This window comes from Tachypleus tridentatus, chromosome 10, assembly GCF_004210375.1.
Source record: "Tachypleus tridentatus isolate NWPU-2018 chromosome 10, ASM421037v1, whole genome shotgun sequence".
NCBI lineage: Eukaryota > Metazoa > Arthropoda > Merostomata > Xiphosura > Limulidae > Tachypleus > Tachypleus tridentatus.
Window position 1 is genome coordinate 156,767,531 of NC_134834.1, and position 23,667 is coordinate 156,791,197.

General features: G+C 31.8%; 1 protein-coding gene across 1 annotated transcript in view; it reads right to left on the reverse strand.

Moving 5' to 3' along the window:
* Positions 1-34: 34 nt before the first annotated feature.
* LOC143230714 (uncharacterized) overlaps positions 35-23,667 on the reverse strand; it is a 40,405-nt gene continuing 16,772 nt past the window's right edge. The window contains exons 2-4 of the mRNA XM_076464744.1: positions 20,316-20,472; positions 4,009-4,221; positions 35-2,124 (exon numbers count right to left, since the gene is read on the reverse strand). Coding sequence (XP_076320859.1) covers positions 4,010-4,221; positions 20,316-20,472 — 369 coding nt within the window. The 3' untranslated portion in view covers positions 35-2,124; position 4,009. The remainder of the gene's footprint in view (positions 2,125-4,008; positions 4,222-20,315; positions 20,473-23,667) is intronic.

The window sequence follows — 23,667 nt, forward strand, 5'->3', positions numbered from 1 at the left end:
TATGTATTATATTCATGAATAATGAATCTGTACGGGGGTTACTACAACTTTTTATTAATACTGCAAATGAATATTTTGAAAAGCATAGAGAAGAGGCAAAAAAAGCTTTAACACCAAATTATGTGGAATACATTTATGCTTTTATGTATAAATATTCAAACATTTATGGTATCTTTGCTAGTTCAAAACATTTAAAATTGTTCATACAATTTTACTAAATATAATGATCACACAGTCTATGATATGTAACATTTACAAAACTTTTAAAGTATTACGATGCCTATTTATGTACAAAACTTAAGTGGTTGATAGTAAACACACAGTATTATAAATACACACATTTGTTACAAACGACTGTTCTCTTGATAGTAAATATTTTTGACAAATACATCAAAAACAATTTTTATGAAAGTGTAGTCCTTCAAATTTAAGAACGATCTACTTTGATACTGTACCTTTAAAACTGACTTAGTAATTGAAAAATGAGAATTTTGCTAAAACTCTCATGATATTCTACACACACAATAATTACTTTCACCACCAAAGCTATGAATAATAGTGGATAATAACCTTGTCAAAACAACTGGAACAATATACACAAGTTAAACATACTATTCATGTTTTCAGATTTGTAAGCAACTGAGCAGGTAAAGTGTAGCAACAATCAAACTTGATGATTTAGCATACAGCATAGTTTAATATGCAATTAAATTCAATACCACTTCCTGTAATTGCTGTCATATGCTTTATCAAACCTTTCTTCACTGACATTTAATTCTGTCAAATGATTGAAAGAGAATTATTCTTTGCACTAATTGAAATTTTTGTTTTAATACCAACAACTATGAAAGACAGAGGCTAGCTATAAAGTTGTATCTATTGTATACACAACACTGGAACATGAAAATCCTTACTATTAATTATCTAGGAACAAGATTTAATATGATATATTCATGTAGCAATGGAAAAGAATAAAAGCTATATGCTTTGAGAAAATAGTTTCTGCCACATTTACAAAGAGTGGTCCACTTGCACATGTTCTTAATATTCAAGAAATTGGGAATCATACAATTGAAATGGTCCCAAAAAAAACTAACAAAGGTTACTGCTGATGAGGTATTGTTATCCAACTTTGAAATATAAATGCAAGTATCTTCAGTTCACTACTGTTAACACCAGCAGCAGAACTGAAGTTTATGTATGTACTAAGTCCTTATACCAGAAATTTAGAAAGTACAATATACATTATATATATTTGTATACATACTGATCACAGTTAGTACTTATACAAGATAACCACTTCCACTTAGAAAACATGAAAATACTAAAAATTTACTCAAAGAGCTAAACATTAGAAAAAGTGAACAAAAAAGGCCTGTTAATGTATGTCCAGAAAGTAAATATAACCTTTTTGAGAGTAATACACGAAGTGTTTCACTGAGGCTGATATTCTGATGTCTATGTTATACCTTTAGCTTTCTCACCAATATGAAAACTTGTTTAGATTTCCCAACTGGCCATAAACTGAATATTCTTTTATTACTGAATGAGATGATAAGGAAACTCTGTCAATCAAATGAACCATTTGTCAAAATTAGTAAGGTATGTGTATATGATGTTACATCACATTTGTTAAGACAAAAGGTTTTTTTTATAATTTAAGGCCACATGAGAGTTAAAAAAAGGAAAATTGGGGCTATTGTCTGCATAATTGGAGTTGTAATTATGAAAGACTTGGGCTAGCTATAAAGTCGTTCCTATTGTACATATATTAACAAAGCAATCTTGATATAAAATAACACTAATGTTCTTAATATGCAAGAAAAACTTGAATCTATGTATTTCATTAGTAATACTGAGGATTAGTATCTAGGACTTTGACTGTAAATGTTTGTATGTAGAATTACAAAAAAAAAGGTTTTTTTTTTAAATAGAGAATGGAAAAGTCCACTTTCTCACAAAATGTTTCACTGAAAACATTCAAAACTACCAGTAATCCCCTTTTTAAAACTTGTCAGCCATATGGTCCAATATCAAAACAAAGCCAAGCTTAACAGCTCTGTCTCTCAGTTTACTGGCCAGAGCTATTATGTTATTTTCTTAAGATCCTGGTACTTTTCAGGGCTAAAAAACCAAAAATTGTAATTAGATCACATGCTTTATTTACCATGTGTCACTACTACACAAAAATGAGCTAGTTGCAAATTTAGAATCAAGATATTTTTTTCATAATAAGAAGATGCACCTACAATCGAATATGAAACTAATAGGTGATCATTTATACAGGACAGAACATGAAGTTACTTGGTTAAGATATAGTTTTCATTTATTTTTTTATGAATATATTTAACAGTTAGTCATCAGTTACCAACTGTCTAGGTTAAGCTGATACTATTGCATGAAAAGTTTTATTCATATCCATTTAGTTTAACAGTGTGATATATTGAAATGTAAAAATATTTAAATGCTTAAAATTACATCTTTATATGTTTATATAGTTTCATACAAGCACAAGGTTGTTTGTTCATAAACTTTCATAACAATGTGTGTATCTAAGCACTTAACAGATGGCCTGTACGTACATAGGTTAACAGCCCTGACTCTACTGTTTCAATATGATTGTAGTGAGGCAATTTGTAAGTGGAGATGGTGCCTGAAATTGACCTCATCCAGGAAAATTACATTAGAAAGTTTTCAAATGCGAAGTGAAACATTTCCAATAACTTGGTATTTGCAGTGTTCAACCATATCAATAAAGCATGATTCTAGCTAAGAGTTACACTCTTACAGATAAATGATGAGAGTTTCAGAAATTCCTGTACAGCTACAAAAGGGCTACATCCACTATTTGTCTCTAATTTTGAACTGCTAGACAGAATAAACAGCATCCACTACCACACACACTTGGGTTATTAGTGTAACTGAATTTGACTACCACTTCTGTATGATGCTAAAGTACAAAAGGAGTATTTTGTGGCAATAGGATGTAAATCAGCCCAGCACTCTAAACAACTATATGCAATTCAAGAGAACTACAGTAAAGTAAGATCCTTCTTTGGAATATTAAAGAACAATGTTCACAAACTTCTTCAAAAGCACAAAGGAGAACAACAGATCAACTGTTAAAAATCTTTACAAGTAGTATTTAACATATGGTAAATGAGAGTATTATATTAACTTACTCATAAGCATTGAAAAACACTTATACAATTCATTATCATCTTCCCAATGATTACGATTTTGAGATTTTTTCCAAGGGATTTATGGTGGTTGCAGCTATAATGAAAAATATGACATCTAAAGAGCTGAGAAAAATACCAAGGTAAACCTTGTATATTAACAAGTCAATATACTAACATTACTGTAAAACAAGAAAATAACAACATTTGTATAGACTAGCTACCCATAAGGTATGGTTCCATCAAGATAATACAGGAACATGCCAGTAACTGTGCAAGATTCAAGTATAAATAGGAATTTGTGTTATACTCCTCACAGATATATTTCATTGTTTTTGGATATCTCACATAATCCCTAAGAAGTTGTCATTGTCTGAACCTCAGCCAAAAAATGAAAACAAAGGGGCAACATAGACCACCAGAACTGGAAGAACTGAGGCCTAAGCACATATCCTTGTATGCTTACCATCGATGATGAATACCCCTCTGTATAACACTTTAGTTTTCCCATTAAAAAATGGGACTCTACACTGTTTTAAATATTTGTTAACTTTGTGTTCCTATTTGGTACTTTTATTTCATTTGTAATATTTCACCATCTTAATTAAGAATAGATGTAATATACACAGAAACTATAATTCCACTAAGTCTTTAAAATGTTTAATATTTGACTAGCATTTTTGATAATTTAAAATTATCTCAGATAATAAAAAAAGGTGAACAAATAATATGTTAGGAATAAACCAAGTGGTAAAAATTAGCTTTAGGACACAAGTGATTTAGTAAACAATAAATTGCTTCAGTATAAAATGAAATCAGTAACATTTACCTTAGAATAAAAGATCAGAAGTTGTAGAAGATGACCAAGATGAGATTTCCTCTGGATCAGCAGGTTTGAGCATCTCTTCATCATTTTCAGTGTTGGTTGATTCATGTTCAGGTGCAGGGAATAGGTTTTCTCTATGAATTGGTCGGGACACTCCAAGCTCAAAGGTATCACTGTTGCTACTAAGCACAGTTGGAGTATAACTACCGAGACTACCTACAGGATATTGGAAGTAAGGTCGGTTGTTGCATTTATTGAAAGCAAAGAAAGGTGCTGTGATGCTACAATTTAAATTCTTTTTTAAGAGTTATTTTTTTTTACAAAAAAAGATACTCCTTTGGTGAAAAAATGTGGCTTTTCTACTATGATAAATCTTTACATACACACTTCTTTACTGTTTTAACTATTACATTATACAAGTTACTAAATAAACTTAACACTTAAACAAGTTACAAAGATGAGGAAAATTTATCTTGTTTGTGAACATGTTATTTAATCTCATTAAAAATTTTATTCAACTAGTGACAAAAATAAAATTTATATTATACCTACAGTTCAAGATAGAAAAATTATGATATGAAATTAATATCTGTGGTAAATGAAGGATACATTATGGGAAAAAAATCGCAATCACCCTCATCTATGCAAGCAGTAAACCTACTAGCCATTTGCCCCCCCCCGCTAGTACAGCGGTAAGTCTAAGGAGTTACAACGCTAAAATCAGGGGTTCGATTCCCCTCGGTGGGCGCAGCAGATAGCCCGTTGTGGCTTTGCTATAAGAAAACACAAACACTAGCCATTCGAGTTTCACCTAGTTTTGATGTTTAGAAAAAATAATAATGTATCAGCACTCTACAGTGGTAAATATTAATCATAAATCTTCATGTATGGGTACTGCTACGATTAAACTCTTACGTTTTAGTATCATAAGCCCTCCAGCTTGTCATCAGGGAGCACTGTTGGACTTTTATTAAATGTTAAGATACTTTCTCATTTTACTTAATTTTAAATGATTTGAATAAGTATAACATTCTCTACATTCTGTACACTGCAAAAAGAAAAACTACAATTAACAAAATTTACATTGATAATAAGTAAGTCTAACATCAGAAATGTTGAAAGTGAATCTTAAAAATTTCATTTTAAATTTTTAAGTAAATTAAAGAAATGTCCTTGGTATATCACAAAAAAAAGGTATGTGAGAAATTATAAACTTTCTGTTTGGTATCGATACTAAATTATTTAACACTTTAATCATTATTTTATTTACCAATGTAAGTTATTAATTTGCGAATTTAAACTTGCTATCACCAGATGGCAAACAAATCAAAGTTGCTTTGAATTTGAGTGCTTCTGCTGTGGGTAGCCATTTTGATAACGGTAAAAGTAATCATACGCAAGTCTTTCAAGAAACGAAATGGGTATTTCTCAGTGAAAAATATACTATAAAATTATATTTTTTTTAACAGTAGGAGTAATTACTTCTTATAAAGAATAAAAACGTGTTATTGAGCTCTGTTTTTGTACTTCCCTGCCACTTAAAATAAACATGACTTAAAATATTCTACCAACTACTATGTTTTCAAATTTATATTTACCATTAAAAAAGTCATTCGAGAAAGTAGTCTAACCTGTAAGTTACTTAGAAAATAATAATTTGATGAAACTTCATTTAAAACGTGTGTAACTTTAAATAAAAGTTCGATAATTTTTCTTCATGTAATTACTACAGTATATTTTATTTTGAATATACTAAAAACTATTTTCTCATTTTACATTTGTATTATACGATTTCCTTTCAGAGCAAACAACTTGTAAGATTAATTCCTCGACTAACTAAATTTTACTTATTCACCATCTAACATCTAGGCACGTTAAAAATATTTTAAACAAGAATAATACCAAATGACTGGTGAGAAGAGAAGAATGTTCAGTAAGGGATGTTAACCATAAACGAAATAATATCCAAGCGTATTTTTGGAGTCTTTACCTTTACTCATACAGTAGAACTATGATTATATCTTTTGTTTAAAATTTCATGCACTTGTGTAATTACTTTACTTAATAATGCTGCCCTACTCTAACTAATGTTTTCAAAATCTCAAACTTCCATGAAACTAACTCTACTTTACTAGCTAGAACAATGCTTTAATTGTACTGGAACTTAATTAGTATAATATGTACCTTTAGAATTATGAAGCCTAAAATCACTGCTAAGAATATTACATTTTAAACCACATACCTTTTTAAATATATTTCAAGTTTAAACTTTATTACAATATACAACTTAACTTAAGCAAGGCCTCAAAAGGACTTACAACAACTTATCATCATAGAATCAATATAACATGAATGGAAGAATGAGTTACGATGCAAAATTCATCCAATGGACTAGCAACTGGTTTATTAAAGTCAAGAGAAAGCTACGAGATAATACTTGCATTAAAGATACAAGTTTAGTTTTGATGTGGAGTGGGTAAGTAATAAGGATTGAAGTCAATTTTATTGTGATCATACAAGTAAAAAGAAAAAAGGCAACAAATGATAGAGAAATCTTTTTTAAACTATGTAGGTGGAAATACAATCACAAGTAGAAGAACAGGATTAAACATATACTTCATCATAGTGCACAGCTTGAATTTTACAAGCATGTTGGAAAAACATTTCTGCTGAAAGGCCTGAAAAACCAGAAAACATTTTTTTGTGAACACCTGAACTGATAATAAATATTTCATTTTAATTTCTTTAAATTATTAAAATGTTAGTAAGTTTTTATATTTTTGGTAGAATTAATCTTTAAATATAATAGCACCTTTTCTTTCAAACTCATCCACAAACCAAAATTATGTTAAACAAAAGTCAAAGATTAGTTTAAGTATATTTTATATGCAAATGGCTTGTAAAAGTTAAAGACAAGTAACATGTTGCTTTAGAAGTTTAAAAGAGCAGTCTTAACCCTATGTGCACAGGTGGGGTTCAAAGTACACGAACTTCCATTCAACATGATATTATGTATTTCATGTCAGAGTTGTCAACTAATTAATTTATCTTAAACTACTGATTTAGCAAAAGTTCATAACAGAGGAAAGAAAATACCAGATATAATATGAAGAGATACTGAAGAAACTGTGGCATGTATAAGGTTTTACAGATTGTATAATTGCAATATGCAAACTGTATAATAATCAAACTGTTCTTATTCTTCAAAAGAATACTCTTTTGCATTTCAGTTTGTTAATGTCAATCATACTGTTAGATCACATACATATCTTCAGAACAGGTACTTTTCAACACACCTGACTTTTTGTGTAAAACATATTTCATTAAAAGCTTGTCACATTTCATGTAGATCCATGTAGTAAATTCAGATTTACAGTCAATATTCCTTCTTCAGTACAGCACATTCCGTTAATAAATTAATACAATTCCACTCTGTTTTGAAAATTTCAATACTGACCATACATCTGAAATTATTATTTAACTTGGAAATGACTAGAGCTATAGGGGTTGCCTTTTGTAGAGTAATTTTACAATCTAGAAACTATATTTTTTTTATCATCATATAACAGAATATGCAATATACTAATTTCTTCTGAATAGAAAGAACGTATTTCTCTGAGTAATTAGTTGATCCTCTTCCAAGATACACACAAACCTTATGCTTCAGTGATGAAGTTATTTTTTACCTCAAAGATAACATTCACACTGATCAGAATTATAACCCTCCCCCACTGCATGAAAAAAGCCACATAAAAAATATTCTGAGTAATATTCCAGTTGTTATCATTGGGTGCTCTTTTCATTGGTCAATATTTTTTTTGACAGTAATGATAGTGGTAAAGCTTATTAAGAATTATACAGTGTCTGACTGCTTATTGTGAAATATATTTCCCTGGTTAAGTATTTGAAGTGTCTGGCTCCAACAGAATAGAACCAGGAAGTTGAGGTGGAGTAGAATGTCCACCAAGAAGCCCTTTTTTACCATCTTTGGACATCTTATAGGTCATTTAAGAAGTAGTGCTTTCTATGATAGACCATGACCCATCAAATATCCACTGAGCAACATCAGAGCTAGATGCATTAGAACAACACAAGTAATGTTATACAGGATTCAGTACTTACCTCTTAAGAACACTCAGACATATTTTCAAGAACAGCAATTTGAGAATTAGAAGCAGTAAAAGCAACAATCTCTATGTGCGTGTTGTTCAGTATACTCCATATTATTCATAACTTACCATAACTTGTTTTCTTGTTACTGTACACGGGGTTATCAGAAAAGACAGAACTCCTATGTTTAACAATCATATCTGCAAGGTATCTGCTGACTTTGAGTATATTACGAACAAATACAGTTACTTTAAGTTAATTGCGACAGCTAGAAATATCAGAAACATGCCTACTAACCTTCTGTTTTCAAAATAAATCACAAATAAGTATATTTTCTGAAATGCAAAATAAAATTATTTATAGCAATGAAAAATGGTAGCTAATCCTAAATGAAAAATATTTATATTTACAGAAAATATAAGCTAATCTTAAAAAGTTCTCAAAAGCAACTCTTTTTTTTCTTTTTTTTTTGACATCTCAATAGTTAGTGCCTTTCTTTAGTCTAATATATAATATATTTAATAGATGGAATGTTTAAAAGGTCTGAACCTACAAGGAAATAACACTTTTCATATGTTCTGTGTGTGTGATAGGAAAGTGTAAAAAAATACCAGCTGGTATGTTTGTTGGTTTGAGAAAGGACTGGTTTGAATACATTCAGGTGTGCCATGACCTCTAGGAACAAAACATCAGGGTGCAAAGATACTTTTCCCTGTGAGGCTAGATATATAGGACACCCTACATAAAATCACAAATATCAGAGAATAGTAAACATTCTACATTGAGACAGGAAGTAAGTAAATATGTGCATCCCTTAGTTTGTTTTCCTACTCTTTATATCTATAGTGTAGACCAAAGAAACCTTCAGACCAAGTTAGCTAATAAAATGCCTTGCAAAGGTTGCATACTTTATGGTATCTTTGCTTCAAGAAATTCAAAAACCTGTTTTTCTTGTATGTGTGGGACTTTTATGTAGTTTTTATTTTGTGATGTTGTTATTTGTGTTCTATATCACAGTTGCTAAATATGTTGTTGTTTTATAAAACTCCTGCTACGAAGATCGGTACAGATGATGTTGCACTGAAGGCATAAAACAACTGGTGTGTGTGTGTGTACGTACGTGTACATACACACAGTGTAGGCACAAGTCTTTCATATCTAAAATACTTTGATGCAATGCAATATTAAACTTGGGCATACTGTAACAGCCATTAAACTCGTCTTCAAGACCCAAACACACAACAAATTTATACTTTTATTATCATATCATAAAAATAACATTTTTTGGTTTGTATTTCAAGAATAAACAGCTGAAAGTAATCGATTGGCTATAAATTATTATAGTGGCCCAGCTAAACTACTTGGTAAAGTGTCGCCAGATCGACTGAATATAGTTGTAAGGAACATAACACATGTAGTTGACACAGAACAATGTAAGGAAGATACTGTGTTGTTGACATATTTCTATACATTCTTCTTTACTTTCACAATTGTTCATAACCAAGTATAAAACACGATATGACACAGAACAAAAACTTAGCTAAAGAAGGTTTACGTGGTATCGTGGTTGAATGATTTATTTTTTTAACAATGTGCTGCATCACGTCCTTAACATGCAAGTTCCGCTCTAAACGCTTCGATAATTTTAAGGAAGACAACAAGTTTAAGTAACGAAGAAATAATGGATAAAAGCTGGAGCTATAGGAGTAAACAAGCATACGTTTCTCCAAGCACACAAGTATAATAAAAAATATATTAAATTTTATCAATACAAGTTGGTAACTATAGTAATACAGAAAGTTTCAATGCTACAAAATGTATTGAACCAAGTCAGTCAAAATAACAAAAAAAAATGAGAATCTTCAAATTTAAAAACATTTACCCTACTTTGGCGCAGACTAATATATTTACAGTGATTTGCTAAGGTAAGAATAACTTTTGTTTTTTTAAATAACTCAATTTTTGTAGTTTTGACTTTCTTTTTCAATATATTTTGTATCATTGAAATTTTCTATATTACCATAGCTAACTATGTTACACGTATTATAGAAGTTTACATTTTTCTATAATACTTGTTTGTTTCCCTTTTATTAGCAATATCTTTGTGCGACAGCAATACCAAATGTGGATCGCGCGTATATTCGATTTGATTTTACTGTACCCACCTCAGACACATGCACAAAGTAGCGTATCGTCCATTTCATATATATTACTGATAACGTTTTCAGTACAAGAAAAGAATAATTCAAACCCGAAATGTACAAGTTCTGTGAAAGAAACAAAGCGATAAGTTTCGTCAGCTTTTTTCTGTACACTTGTTTGGGAAAGTCACTTCCTTTGATGAAATAGCAAAATTTTAATTAACTCCATAAACACGTATATAGCGATTTTAGGCAGCTTTGTAAGTACAATAAGCTTTATTTTTGGTGAGCTAATACTACGAAATAGTCATTGTTAATTTTCAGATATTTTAAAGGTGATTTTAAAGGGGCGATTTTTAAGGCATATTAAGTACTTACCTAAATTAATGATAAATCGATGTTGTGCCCTAATGAAACAGGAAAGTGTAATGCTATTTCAAAATCCATATTTGACTAAAACAATTAAATAACTGAAAAATATTTCTACAAACATGCACATAAATAACTATAAAAAATGGCGATCGAAATTTATTGTCATTAAAATAAGCATGCATTTTACATAATAAATGGAACAATGCCATTCTGCTTTTAGGTTTCGTTCAGCCGATTATTATGTATAAAAAGCTCCCAACTGGCTGTGGGTTCACATTACCCACAATTTGGTTTCGATCCTGTGGTAGGCACAGCACAGACAACCCATTGCTACCATGCACAAAGCTACACAAACACACAAATATGAATGAAAACGTGGAATTTAATATAAATGAACTAAAGCTAGAAGTTAATTAGGAAAAATAGGAAATGGCTCTAGGTTTTACAAAAAAAAAAATCATTTATACTTGATTTGAAATTAATAAAATTCTTACCTAAAGGGTGCGCCTATTCCAGAATAGAAAATAATATATTATTCATCATTTTTTAATACTTGAAATTTTACTAGCAAATGTAAATATTTTATTCAAGTCTTGTTGACATTTTCTGATACATGAGAAACAATACTGATGATGCAGAAGTGCTATATAATTGTAGAGTTAATTATTTATGAAAGAAGTGTAGAGCAGAAGTGTCTGTTACTCATATGTCACTCGGATACAAGGCTGCTTTCACACAACAGATGGGTATGACGTCAAGAAAATCCAAAGAGGATTAGGCTTAGGAAGACATGACACTTATATTACAACATTACGTTCAGCCATTACACAACAGAATCACTGTTAAACAAAATACTTTTAGGTACTTTTTATTGAATATCCTAATAGTATATACCTTATATTTTAAATAATCGCACACGAGCTATTACAGTAAAACAACGAACACAGGTTACTCTAAGAAAAGTGATAAAACGCGTTTGCACGCATTACTATCATGAGCAGTTACCTATACGATCACCTAATATTAACTCTTAATTAATTATTTTTTCTTACTAGACAATAATAACTAACTAGTATGTATCCTATATTTCGCCACTCATCTGTTATCGTCTTCAGGGAAGTCCTGAAAAAAGGACAACATATGTTTATGTTGTTAGTGGGCCCAATTTGATAACGAGCAATTTTGCCAAAAAAAAGAAGCTGATGTGTTATTCACTCTTCAGGTAAATATGATAAAACTGTGACAGTACTATGCCTCCTCTGTGCATATCTGTTAATATGGGCACGTTTTAATAACTTGTACGTCGCTATAACTGTGAAAACATGTTACTTGAGGACTAACAACTTTCCTTTTAAAAGATAAAAATAGCTTTTTTACAATAAGTGAGAGTTTACTTGTTTGTTATACGGGTATCCGTGAAAGATAGCACTAGCAGTAATGCAAAAATAACACAAAAAGTGGCTTGGTAATAAATACAGTTACGGTGGAGAAGAAAATGTAAAAAAATATTATGAAAATAAACTGTGTGTCTCGTGTAGAAGACATATATATATACATAACAAAAAGTAATTTTTCTACTTTGTATTAAAAGTCATGTGTCCTTTTTGTTTTTTACGAGTGCCACCGATTCTAATGAAGCACAACCAAAGGCTGGGCTTATTTATCCATAAAACTATAAACTACTTCGTTTCCTCTGAATGGAATTTTGTGAAAACGAATATAATGGTGTGTGATGCGTAAACGTTCTGTATTTTTAATTAACTTTTACGTTTTTAGCTATTCAACAGGAAGACTTCGTGTTAAATACGAAGTGTTGATTGTGGTTGAACCTTGTTGCTATGGTTACTTTAAAAAAAAAAAAATGTTATGGCTCCCTTAACTGTATAATGTTGAGAACCCTGCGTTTCTCCAGTAGATTAGAATGTTCACTGTAATTATCTACCCTCCTATTGATAATTATTGAAGTTTATGTACAAATGTGCATTACAGAATTCATTAGTCACAAGTATTCTATACGTTCTGGATAGTTTTCTGTATCAATCGCTGTTTTTTTGTTTGTTTGTTTTGTTTTACAGTTTTGAATACTGTTATTTTTACCTCCTTTTTGAAATAAGAAAATGTAAGATTAGTCCCGATTAACTGCTGAAAATTTGTAAGCTTTTTTTTTTTTTATCAGGAATGTACGTTAACGAGAAAAAATACAAATTAAAAGGCTACATAAATTTACTTTCTGTTTATCTGCTACCAAACCTCAAGAGTCGTGTTAACAAAAGCTGATTTCTTTAAGATAAAATTAAATATTAGTAACAGTAAACAAGTTTATACAGTGGAGCAAAAGGTCACGGACCTAAATTAATCTTTTTTACGAAGTTATTATCGAGATTGACTATTAGTTCTAAATTATTTGGCCAATGTATTTAAAGCGTCACCTGAATTTTACATGTCATTACACATGACGATATGGCCGAAATCTTAGTGAAATTCAATGCACCACAAGCGACGTTCACTTGGTTGACGCGAATTACAAAAATACAAATATAACCAGTTCACAGATTCGCATGATTTGCGTCTATTTAGTTTTATTTTTTATTTACTTATATTTCTGTAGGATCAAATATAGCCTCTAGTTTCGTTAGATTTTTCAATCTATTTTAACCACGCCTTTGAAAAAGTAAATGGGAATTATAGAAGGAAAACCTTAGCGTTTCACTTTACTAGTGTGAGTACCACATGCCTGTCAGAGACAAGCAGAGAGCCTTTAAACATTACTCTGTCATGTATTATAATGATGGACACAGCCGCGCACGTGGAGGCCTTCATGTTAAGATGTTGGAAATGACAGGAGCATCATTGTATAGAAGATAAATAATGTGATCACAGAACAATTCAGTTAAAGCCACAGAATTCAAATTACTCTTTTTTTTTTTATAATAAAAATATTAACAGCGTTATTTTACTAATAAAATACAGCCAAACACGTCAAAGATAATCCAAGTTTTGACGACTAAAAAGCGCTATCGTAATGTTACCATACTTCAAAATTTGTCAAAGTTTGAACGGATATATATATATAGACATACATAGATATATAAAACCTGGTATATCCAATACTAGCCACCTTCTATACTAAATAAATAATGAAACAAACTACACACCTGTCGGTGTAGGTTTGTCTCATCAACTAGACGTGCTGTGACGCCTGCCAACCTACCTACTCACCCACCCACCTACGTAGATACATATATATAAACTGGTATATTCAATACTAGCCACCTTCTATACAAAGTAACTAATCAGATAAACTGACAAAACAGTTTGTGACTGCACTAGTGCACTAGAACATATAGTCTGAAGCTGGTATGCATAAGAAAATCCTTTTGGACAAACACCTTATGAAAGCTAAGGCACTGTAATAAAGCAGTAAAAAAATTTCCTGTGCAGAAAAAAAGTTAAATGAAAATACAAATGAAACAAACAGTAAAAGAAAACTACCACAAGTTTCACTAATGCAAGTATTAAGAATGCTAATTCAGTTTCAATATATAAATTAAAGATTTGAATTTGCAAATATAAAACTTATTTCTGCTATAAAACAAGTTTCATAGAGGAGCATAAGAACAGCTAGTGGTTTATACAATTATCATCAACTATGACATTACATTTGTTGATAAGAAAGTATGAAGTAAAAGATTAGCTGTTTCTGTTAATGCTACAATTTACATCAACATTTGTATATTAATGTTAGCATGACCTCTTACAGCATTCAGTAATTATGTGAAACTTAAGTTCTTTGAATTATATTTTATTAAATACTCTATGTTAATATTTCTTGGAAAATTGCTTTAGGGCAGTGGTTCTCAAAGTATGGTATTAGAACTACTGGTGCTCCACTGGTCAAATTGTTAATAACTGACAAGCAACACAATGGCTGAGGCCTAGGAGAGAATATAACATGTGGGGAAGGACCAATAAATGGTCCACTGGTCTTTTACCACACAAAATTGTCCACAGCCTCAAAATTTTAAGAACCATTGGTTTAGAAATTCTATTATTTTCATCACTTGGTGAATCAATAACTTAAGATGACTTTTCTACATAGTTCTCGTTACTTATTTGTCTATATTTTATTGTTAATATTTTAATAACATCCTAGGTTATTAAAACAACATGTACAAGTTGTTTGACAAAAAGAAAAAGCCAGGATCCAGTTTTATCAAAATGCAGACTGGGCTTGTGTTCAGCAAAGAATCTTCCTCTAAATAAAGCTGGAAAGGAAACTTTGAAAAAATAAACTATTTTTACTGAATGCTGGCTGTTTTCTTCATTAAATATGTTTACATTCCAATGTGCATTACACTATTTGAATTTTTCGGGCTTTCACATGTGCAAGTTGTGCTTATGAAACACCTATATTCCCCATTGATCTTAATCTACAATTTTCAATGGATAATCAGTCCAGAACTCTGTATGCAGTACGTGTTGTATAAGATTGGTCAAAATCCATCTATTCATTGATAACCCACTATGACCCCTCTACTTTGCAATGAGGATGAGGTAGGGGAATAAAAACTTAAGCATCCACATTTTCAACTACATACAGCACATTTATGTGCTTCATGTAACTAAATCCAAAACCTAGACACAATCTCTTTTCTTGTTTACAGAAATTGTTCTTTCAGGACAAAGATACACAATAAGCAGTTGACATGGCACTAATAGTCACTTTATAGTTTTATTATAAAACAACTTCAAACAAAAATTCATTTTACTAGGCCATCCACAGAGAAGATGGGCTTTAAATATTGATGAAAACTGCTTGCTTGATAAAGTTTTGGAGTGTGTTTTTAAATACGAGATTGCATCAAATAAAACTTTTAGTCTGTAATAATAAAAACACACACAACTGAAACCAGTTCTAACAAACTTGTGAATGTATACTTTCATACATAGTAACTGAAAGGCACACCTTATAACAATTCACGGATACCAATTATTTTTTTTTTGTTTCACACTCAATTAAACGAAAGAATGTTACACGCTACAAATAACAATACATAGTTATAAACACAGTACATGGAGTCTTAAAACATATATAGAAATAACTTAGTTTTAAATGACAGAATTATTTTTGTCTTCTTTTCTACATAGTTGGTACAAAGCAGCAACCTCAGAATTCAGTTTCAGTTTGATAGATAATTTCATAATAAAAGAAAGATAAAGATAACCAATCATTAGAAAGTATACAGTCATACTTTTAAAAAACTATTAATTATAAATCATACAAAACAAAAATCTTATCATTTGAGATGCATTAAGAAATCTATATACATAATGCACAAAAAATTTGTATCTGTCTGTTTGTCAGTTATCCAACTATTACCAGGTTGCCAAACTTTTTGGGGTGATAGTTTGGAACAAAAGTCTTGTTCATGGAGGATTCATAACCCCCACCACTCCCATTATTGATGAATACTAAGTATTTATTACCTTTGATGCACATCAACACTAACTATACTCATAGATGGTGCCACATTCTTACAACAGAAAAGGCTTTATTAAATTTTTCACACACATGGTGTGGGGTGTGACTAAGGCACACAAACATCTTGTATACTTATGGAAAACTCCAATTAAAATAATGACTCCACTATAGCAATACTAAATAAACTCAGGTTGTCATGTGCCACATTTAAAAATACACAATTTTCATGTTTCTAGGCACTATTCTCAGCTGTCAGACTTTCAATGTCATAAAGATACGTGGATTGACATCAGGCACCAGGACTATTAAGAAAGAGACCTGGAATAAATCGTACTTCAGCCATTCATAAGAAAAATGCAGTGTATTGTAATAGGTGAAACTCCACAAACATGAAGTTCAATGGTAAAAACTATCCACATGCCCCAGACAATAGTACAAAACATGAAAAAAGTACCTCTGTCTGGAAAAGCAATACAAGTTACTTCCATGACATATCCATTCAACTGTCACATACCCATGCAGATGAAGAATGAAATGATTATTCATGTTATTTCATATGAAGATATACACCTGTCAAGCCCACTGGACACAATGCTGCTGGATCTCCTTACAATTGGGCTGTTGAAACAGGTACTGAAAAAGAGACATTCTTGTACACTGAAGAGATGACAAAAAGGCATGCATGAGGTGTGCTTGGACGATAAGAGCCATACGAGGATGCCTTCTACAATGGATATTAGAGGGCAGGATTGTTACCAAAATGCATGGTTGCCAGATAAATAATGACCAGACATGGTGACACTGGCTGTAACAATGAGGTAAGGCTCGAAAGTCATTTTAAACTAACATACTCAAGCTCTGTGTTCGATACAAGTAACCCCAGTAAAAGGAACTACCCATGATTATTATATGAAACGTTCCACACCCCTGAAGAAAATGAGGAGCACCATACAAGTATTCTTCACATAATTAATGTACAGGTTAACATTTCAAGATGTTACCACGAGCTACAACACTTCACCGATTATTGTTTTCTAAGGGAAGTGAGAAATTACAAAACAGAAGTTCTAAATCAACATTTTCAAACTTGTGTTCAACACAGAAGACGCTGAAACAGCAATTTTTGCGTTTAAAGTTGGTGTCCTTGAAAGTTGAAACGGTCGGTGTTAGTAGGCCCTCATCTAAATACACAATCGCCACAACAATAATACATACAAATCTTGTTTGAAATCATCAATAGGTTACTTATTTAACCTAAAAGCAGAAATTGTGTAGGATAGAAAACAATAATAGTATGCAAGGTAAATTCTGTATAATCCACCAACTGAACGAGGGTAGACTGATATAACGAACAGTTTCCGCCACCATCACTGCGTTTGTTTTATTCCCCATATTGTTATGAAATTTTTTCATCTTGTTTCTATAGTAACAATTAATGATATTATTATTATGATTTTTGACTTTTAAAAAAAAACATTAGAAAGCTTTAATTAAGGGTAACAAATATTACTTGAAATGTTATAGACTTAAGTCCCTAATATAGCATTTTTCACATACTACTACTTGTACAAAATAACATCCGGAATGAACATTAGGTCTACACGTATTACAGTTTTTACGTTCAATTTTCGGAATATCGGACTTTAACCCAACCGAACTGCTTTATACATTTAGGTTCTAGTACAATAACCCTAAAACTTTGATTACCTATCTTATCTATCTGTACGTATAAAAACAGACAGGCAATTTATGTTTAAGTAGATAGGAATGAAAATGCAGTGATTCGAACACAATCACGAGCAGTCAATGTCAGTCTAGCGTGAACAATGACTGTATTTTGCTAAGCAACACGCATGCATATTAAATAGCAGGTAGGTGACTGGAATTCACGTATGCCTTACAATGTGTACTGATAAGATGAAATTTTAAGTTTAGTTTCAGTTTTTCATATGTTCTGCTTAAAATAAAATTTAAAGAAAAAATACCAATAATCTTACTATTGTAAATTATATTTATATAAACGATAATTTTTGAATTCTTACAAACACCTAAGATCATATTTAAAGTCAGAAAAATAAATTATTTGTACAGAAACTAATTTACTGAAGCCTAAAGTAACACCATTCTGTAACGGTTTAACTTGTTTTACTAAAGTAACACCATTCAGTACTGGTTCAACTTGTTTTAGCGAGGTTGAGGTGAGAATTAAACAAAAGTTTGTCCTAAAAAAAACTTCAAAATATAGCACATAAAAAGCAAACTTGAACCGATTGTGTATCCATTTTTCTTTTGGGTAATTTTTATTTTAAAAATGTTTAGAAGTAAAGAAACGAAATAATTACAGAACAGTTAAAGGAACACCTCTAAGTTTAACCGAACTTAATTTAGAACTGACAAATTGTGAGGAAAGAAAGCTATATAATTACACCCACTCCCATTTCTTGGGCTCTCTTGTCGGGCCGGCATTTAGACAGAACTCTTATAGCATAGGCTACAGCCCCAAAGTCTGGTTCGCAAATCACTAACCATCAAACTTACTATACGGGCACACCGACCACTAGCCACGTCACATAATACAACACAGTTATTACAGTACGTTTCATAAAACGTCTCTACGGAAACCTTAAAACATTGTGTAGTAATTGTTTTACAAACGAGCGTGTGCAGGGCCCTAAAAATTATATCAAAATTACTACAGTGCTCGCCACCTTATTCATGTTACTGCAATGAAATCTACTGAGGGCGTTTTTCTAACACTGATATTAATAGCACTTGTCCAATGGAGTCTAGTGAGGAATTTTTTCTAGTACTGATGTTAATAGCACTTGTACAATGGAGTCTACTGAAGAATATTTTCCAGACTAATATTAATAGCACTTGTGCAGTGGAGTATACAGAGGGCTCAATTTTTTTTAGCACTGAAGCATATTTCATAATTCATTTGAAATCCAACACATAATAATACTAAAAGCTGAAGTTGTGACAAGTGCCCAAAATGGTTTAGTTTATTATTGGGAAAAACATGTCCACTCTTGCTCCCTTGCTTCTTTTGGCATAAAATCCAGGAGAAAGAAAAAACATGCAAGGTTACTTGATGAGTATTTATACAAACACATGTTTGAAATTGTTGTGATTTTGTCTTCACTACACATTTAACACGTGTTTACACAACGATACATCCTCATTTAACATGCCTACCTCTAGAAATCTATTACTATTTATGGATTATTTGAAAATGTACTAAAGAATAAGAGCATTTACACTTATTGTTGTTATATTCGGGAATGGGAGAGCTGTCACTATCTCCATTTCCTCAAAGGGGTCAAAAGACAGAGTTCAAATGTCAACGATATTAGCTAGAAGCTTTTAAGTGGCCTAAATTACCAATACTAAACCATAAAAACCGGTATTAGGAAACGATGAAATGTGTGATTGGATAGCACGTCGTAATTCTAGCTTTAAGAATAAACAAAATAATGATAGTGACGTAATTTTCCCGATCTCAGAAAAATGACCTTTTATTCATTTTAATGACAACTTCAGTTTATCATGTCGTTGTTTCTAAGCGTCATTCAAAATCCTTTCACATCTCTTAAACACGAAACAGAAAAAACAACAACAATCAAAACCAACACAGTCTAAGAACCAATAATAATTAACTACCGCTAATTAGATCTATTCCATTACTTTTTAGCCACTGTAAACTTACAGATGCCCTCTTCCTTTAAGACTATGTCAATTAAACTCTGCTTCTTGGGCTATATTTTTAAAACACTTTCCAACAGTGTTGGAAATGTACGTTTGTCATTAAGAGTGGTATACAACTTCAATAAATGTTTTCAAAATTAATTAATCAAACTTCATCCTTCCGTTCCCATGTTATTCAGTTGAAAACACATACTTTATACGAATTACAATTAATCATAAGGCTATCCACAGTATGTGAATATTAAAAACGTTGAAATAACCCTGAATTTTAAACTTTAAAAGTTCATCCACATAAAAATAAAAATAATTTAAGCTTACACAAGCAGTTATGACTTTAATCTGTAATACTGACATAGAGCTCGCCAAAACTTTAAAGCACAAATCTCTGGTTCCAAATATTCGATACGTTTACAATCACAGATACACACGATCAAACACCCGGAGATCACATTATATATTTGTTTTATTAAAATCCATAACTCAGATACCCAACTTACCCGCCACTGGATGGGCCAGACCTGACTTAGGTTCTTTATTTTCCTGAGCAAGGGCCATTTCCTTTGGCAACTCATCAGAAGGAGAACTGTTGGAACCACATGTTTCGGAAGGGTACTCATAGGTGGAAGTTGCGTTGTCATCAAATTGAGTAGTAAGCTATATTTCATTCAAAGGAAAACAAAATTACCGAAGTGAAAGAAAAACCAAATCTGACATAAAATCAATTAAAAAGATTATATGTAAATTATTATTATACTAAATAAATGAGTATATTTCATTATGAAACTTATTCCGCCTAACGATATGGATAGTTTATAATTACAGTTTTATTACGTGTATAATGTCACAAAATAACCATTTAAAAATAAAATAAATATGATACCAAGCTTCAATATATTTTTTAAAAATTAAACCTTTACGTATAAATATAGAATTACATGCAGACAGTTTTTAAAGCAAAATCAACAATCTTTAGAACTGGATACTGGAGTACATTGTAAGATTCAGCTATTAAAGATGAATTTCTCCTTCAGGCATGTTTTTTTTTTTTTTACGTGCAACCGGAGACTTATCGACTCCGACAAGTCGATACCCTATGAACATTTGCAATATTGTCACGTGAGATACTGGTTTACCAGTTCACATCACGCTTTTACTTACGCCCTCTGTTGTTCATTTTATTGAATGCATGTTCACATAGTATTCACAGGTTCAGTTATTTTAACACTCTGTGAATTTACGAAATTATGTATTGAACCCTTTAATACAAACGCCTACGTTTCAACAAAAGATAACATCACATTCTGTATTAGAATGTGGAGAATCCGACTATAAATATATCTTACATTACAATCAATTCTTTGTGTAGAGAATCGCTGCATTTCACATCGATTTAGTTTCACATATAATTGAAGTTACGTAATACAAGATAACCAAGGATACACGTAACAGTTAAAAACATACTCTGTACATATAACATGAAATAAGTTCATTAGTAATATCAGAAGTGCGTAAATCCTGAAAGGGTAAATTGGGGTTTAATGAATAATTAATATCTTGCATCATACTCAGCCTGTAGAACCCGAAGAAAACCGTCGATAACGTGTTTGTGTGTATTTACAGAAGTTCTTCTGACACCAGCATTTCAGTGACCATGTTTAAAGATATACCTCGCAGAGGTCATCGGTACAAAGATCATTACCGACTGTTGAAGTGAAGATATTTCAACATCTGGGGTGGTGGTGGTGGTCCAGCTGAACTGGAAGAACTTAGCCACCTGGAATTGGGGATCTGTTGAACAAAGCAGTAGTTGCCTGTTACATAGCTCTAGTCAATGTCTGACAAAAGGCTGCCCTGTGGAGTGTTCTACAGTCCATACTAGTACTTACGTCTTTAATTGACAGAACACCTAGACTGTCCAGTATGCACAAAACAGTTTCAGATCATCAATGTCTTTGTAAAAGTTGATCAGTCCAAGTTCCCATAATTTACACCAAACTGATTACTTCCATCCACTGCACTACATGCGAAGATGACTGTGTCATGATATAAACAACATTTGGCAATAATATGAGAACCCACCATAAATGTTACAGGTTGGTGAACAACTTGGTGTCAATGAGAACTGAGGAAAGATCAGAGCTCAACGAATAGTAACTACACTTCCCAAGCAGAGCATGCACCATTCCTTCACAAGTGTTATGTGTCTTGCACTGAAGAAGATACACATAAGAAATACTGCTGTTTTTAAAACAAAAGCAACAAAAAAAACCCCAAAAAAACAACATCAATGTTACATACATCTGTATAAAAATTGATGGAGTCATATTAAAGTTTCCATCCATCAGCCAGGTTTTTGATCTGGACACAAATATTGTTTAGTTACAAACACAATGATTCTACTGTCAATGTCAGGGCCGTTGTTGTAGACGAGGAATCACTGGAGTAATGGTCCGCATGCTTTTATCCATTGAATTTCAATGAGGAGTTCGTGTAGTATGTTGGGGTCTCTGGCCAAGTTTTCACTTTCATGTATATGGATAAGTCGCTTGTAAAGAGACGAGTCTTGTGTGGGTTTGCGTTACTATATCGGCAGTTGTTCTGGCGTATACAAGTACACACACGTGTCCAAGCTTGTCTTAAACAGGACCTTCATCTGGACTTTGCAGAGAGCTGCATGCCATCCTGGTGATCAGGATTGTAGTAATGTACTACCTACAATCATGAGTTCTATGGTTGTGAGAGTAGTTTTTCATAAAGTGATACGTTTGACACATCTCCAGTGGATGGTTTGGTCATGAAAAACTTACTTGGCAAACATGAATAAATTTAAACGTAACTTTTGTCCACTTTTTTGGATCTAGATGTTGCAAATAGTTTAAAGTTTAGTGTGAATGCTAAGGATATTCATCTAATTATATCTATTATAACGATACAGAAGCAATAAAATATTAAAGCCCTCAATATGTATATATTAGTTTGTGAATACATCTTCTAAGTTTATATTGATTAAAACTACAAATTTATCAGAAGAAAATACAACCGCAAATAAACAGAAAATTATCCTGTCTTCCAAATCTTTGTTTACTAGTGATATCAGTGTTTCGAATTTTCTACAACTTACTGTTTCAGGTATCCTTATATTTGGTGCCTTTAATTACTACCTTGCCTTTTTCTTTAGGTCATGTTTTGAACAGAACCGAATAAAAACGGACTTTTTTCTACGAAAATGTTGGAAAGATATACCATGAACAGCTTCGAAAATCTTCATAAAATTCGCTACTTGTACACAAAGTAGTGTTAGGTTTCACTAAAAACGATTAACAGGAAGTAAACATACAATCACTACCAGCAACTCTTCGGAGTTAAAGCAGAAAAAGTTCGTATTTCAGAAAAAGTAGTCAGGTATCTTTTATCAATTATTTTGAAGCCAAAAACTCAAAATATATCAAGGAACGACATGAATAGCTGTCAGTAGCTGTTTGGTGTGTATACTGTGGTAATAATGAAACGTATTTGATATACGGAGTAAAATTATTAGCAGGAATAAACACACTATCAGAGCGAGCGACGATTTCAAGTGAAAACGTCAAATCACGTGGAATTCAAACCTGTTTGTTCCTACTCTTCAATATGAAGTTTAAATTATATTTTGCTGGAATTTTCGACCTGAACAGCACTTTTTTACAAACGGGATAACGGTCATGTCAAAAACCCTTGAGGTTTAGGTATAGCTATCCCTAATTTTGAACTACTGACCACACAAAGGACAGCCAATCAAAAACACCTGCCACCAACTGAGTTTTCATGCTTTGTGAACCAAGTAATGGAATTGACTATCACTTTTATAAC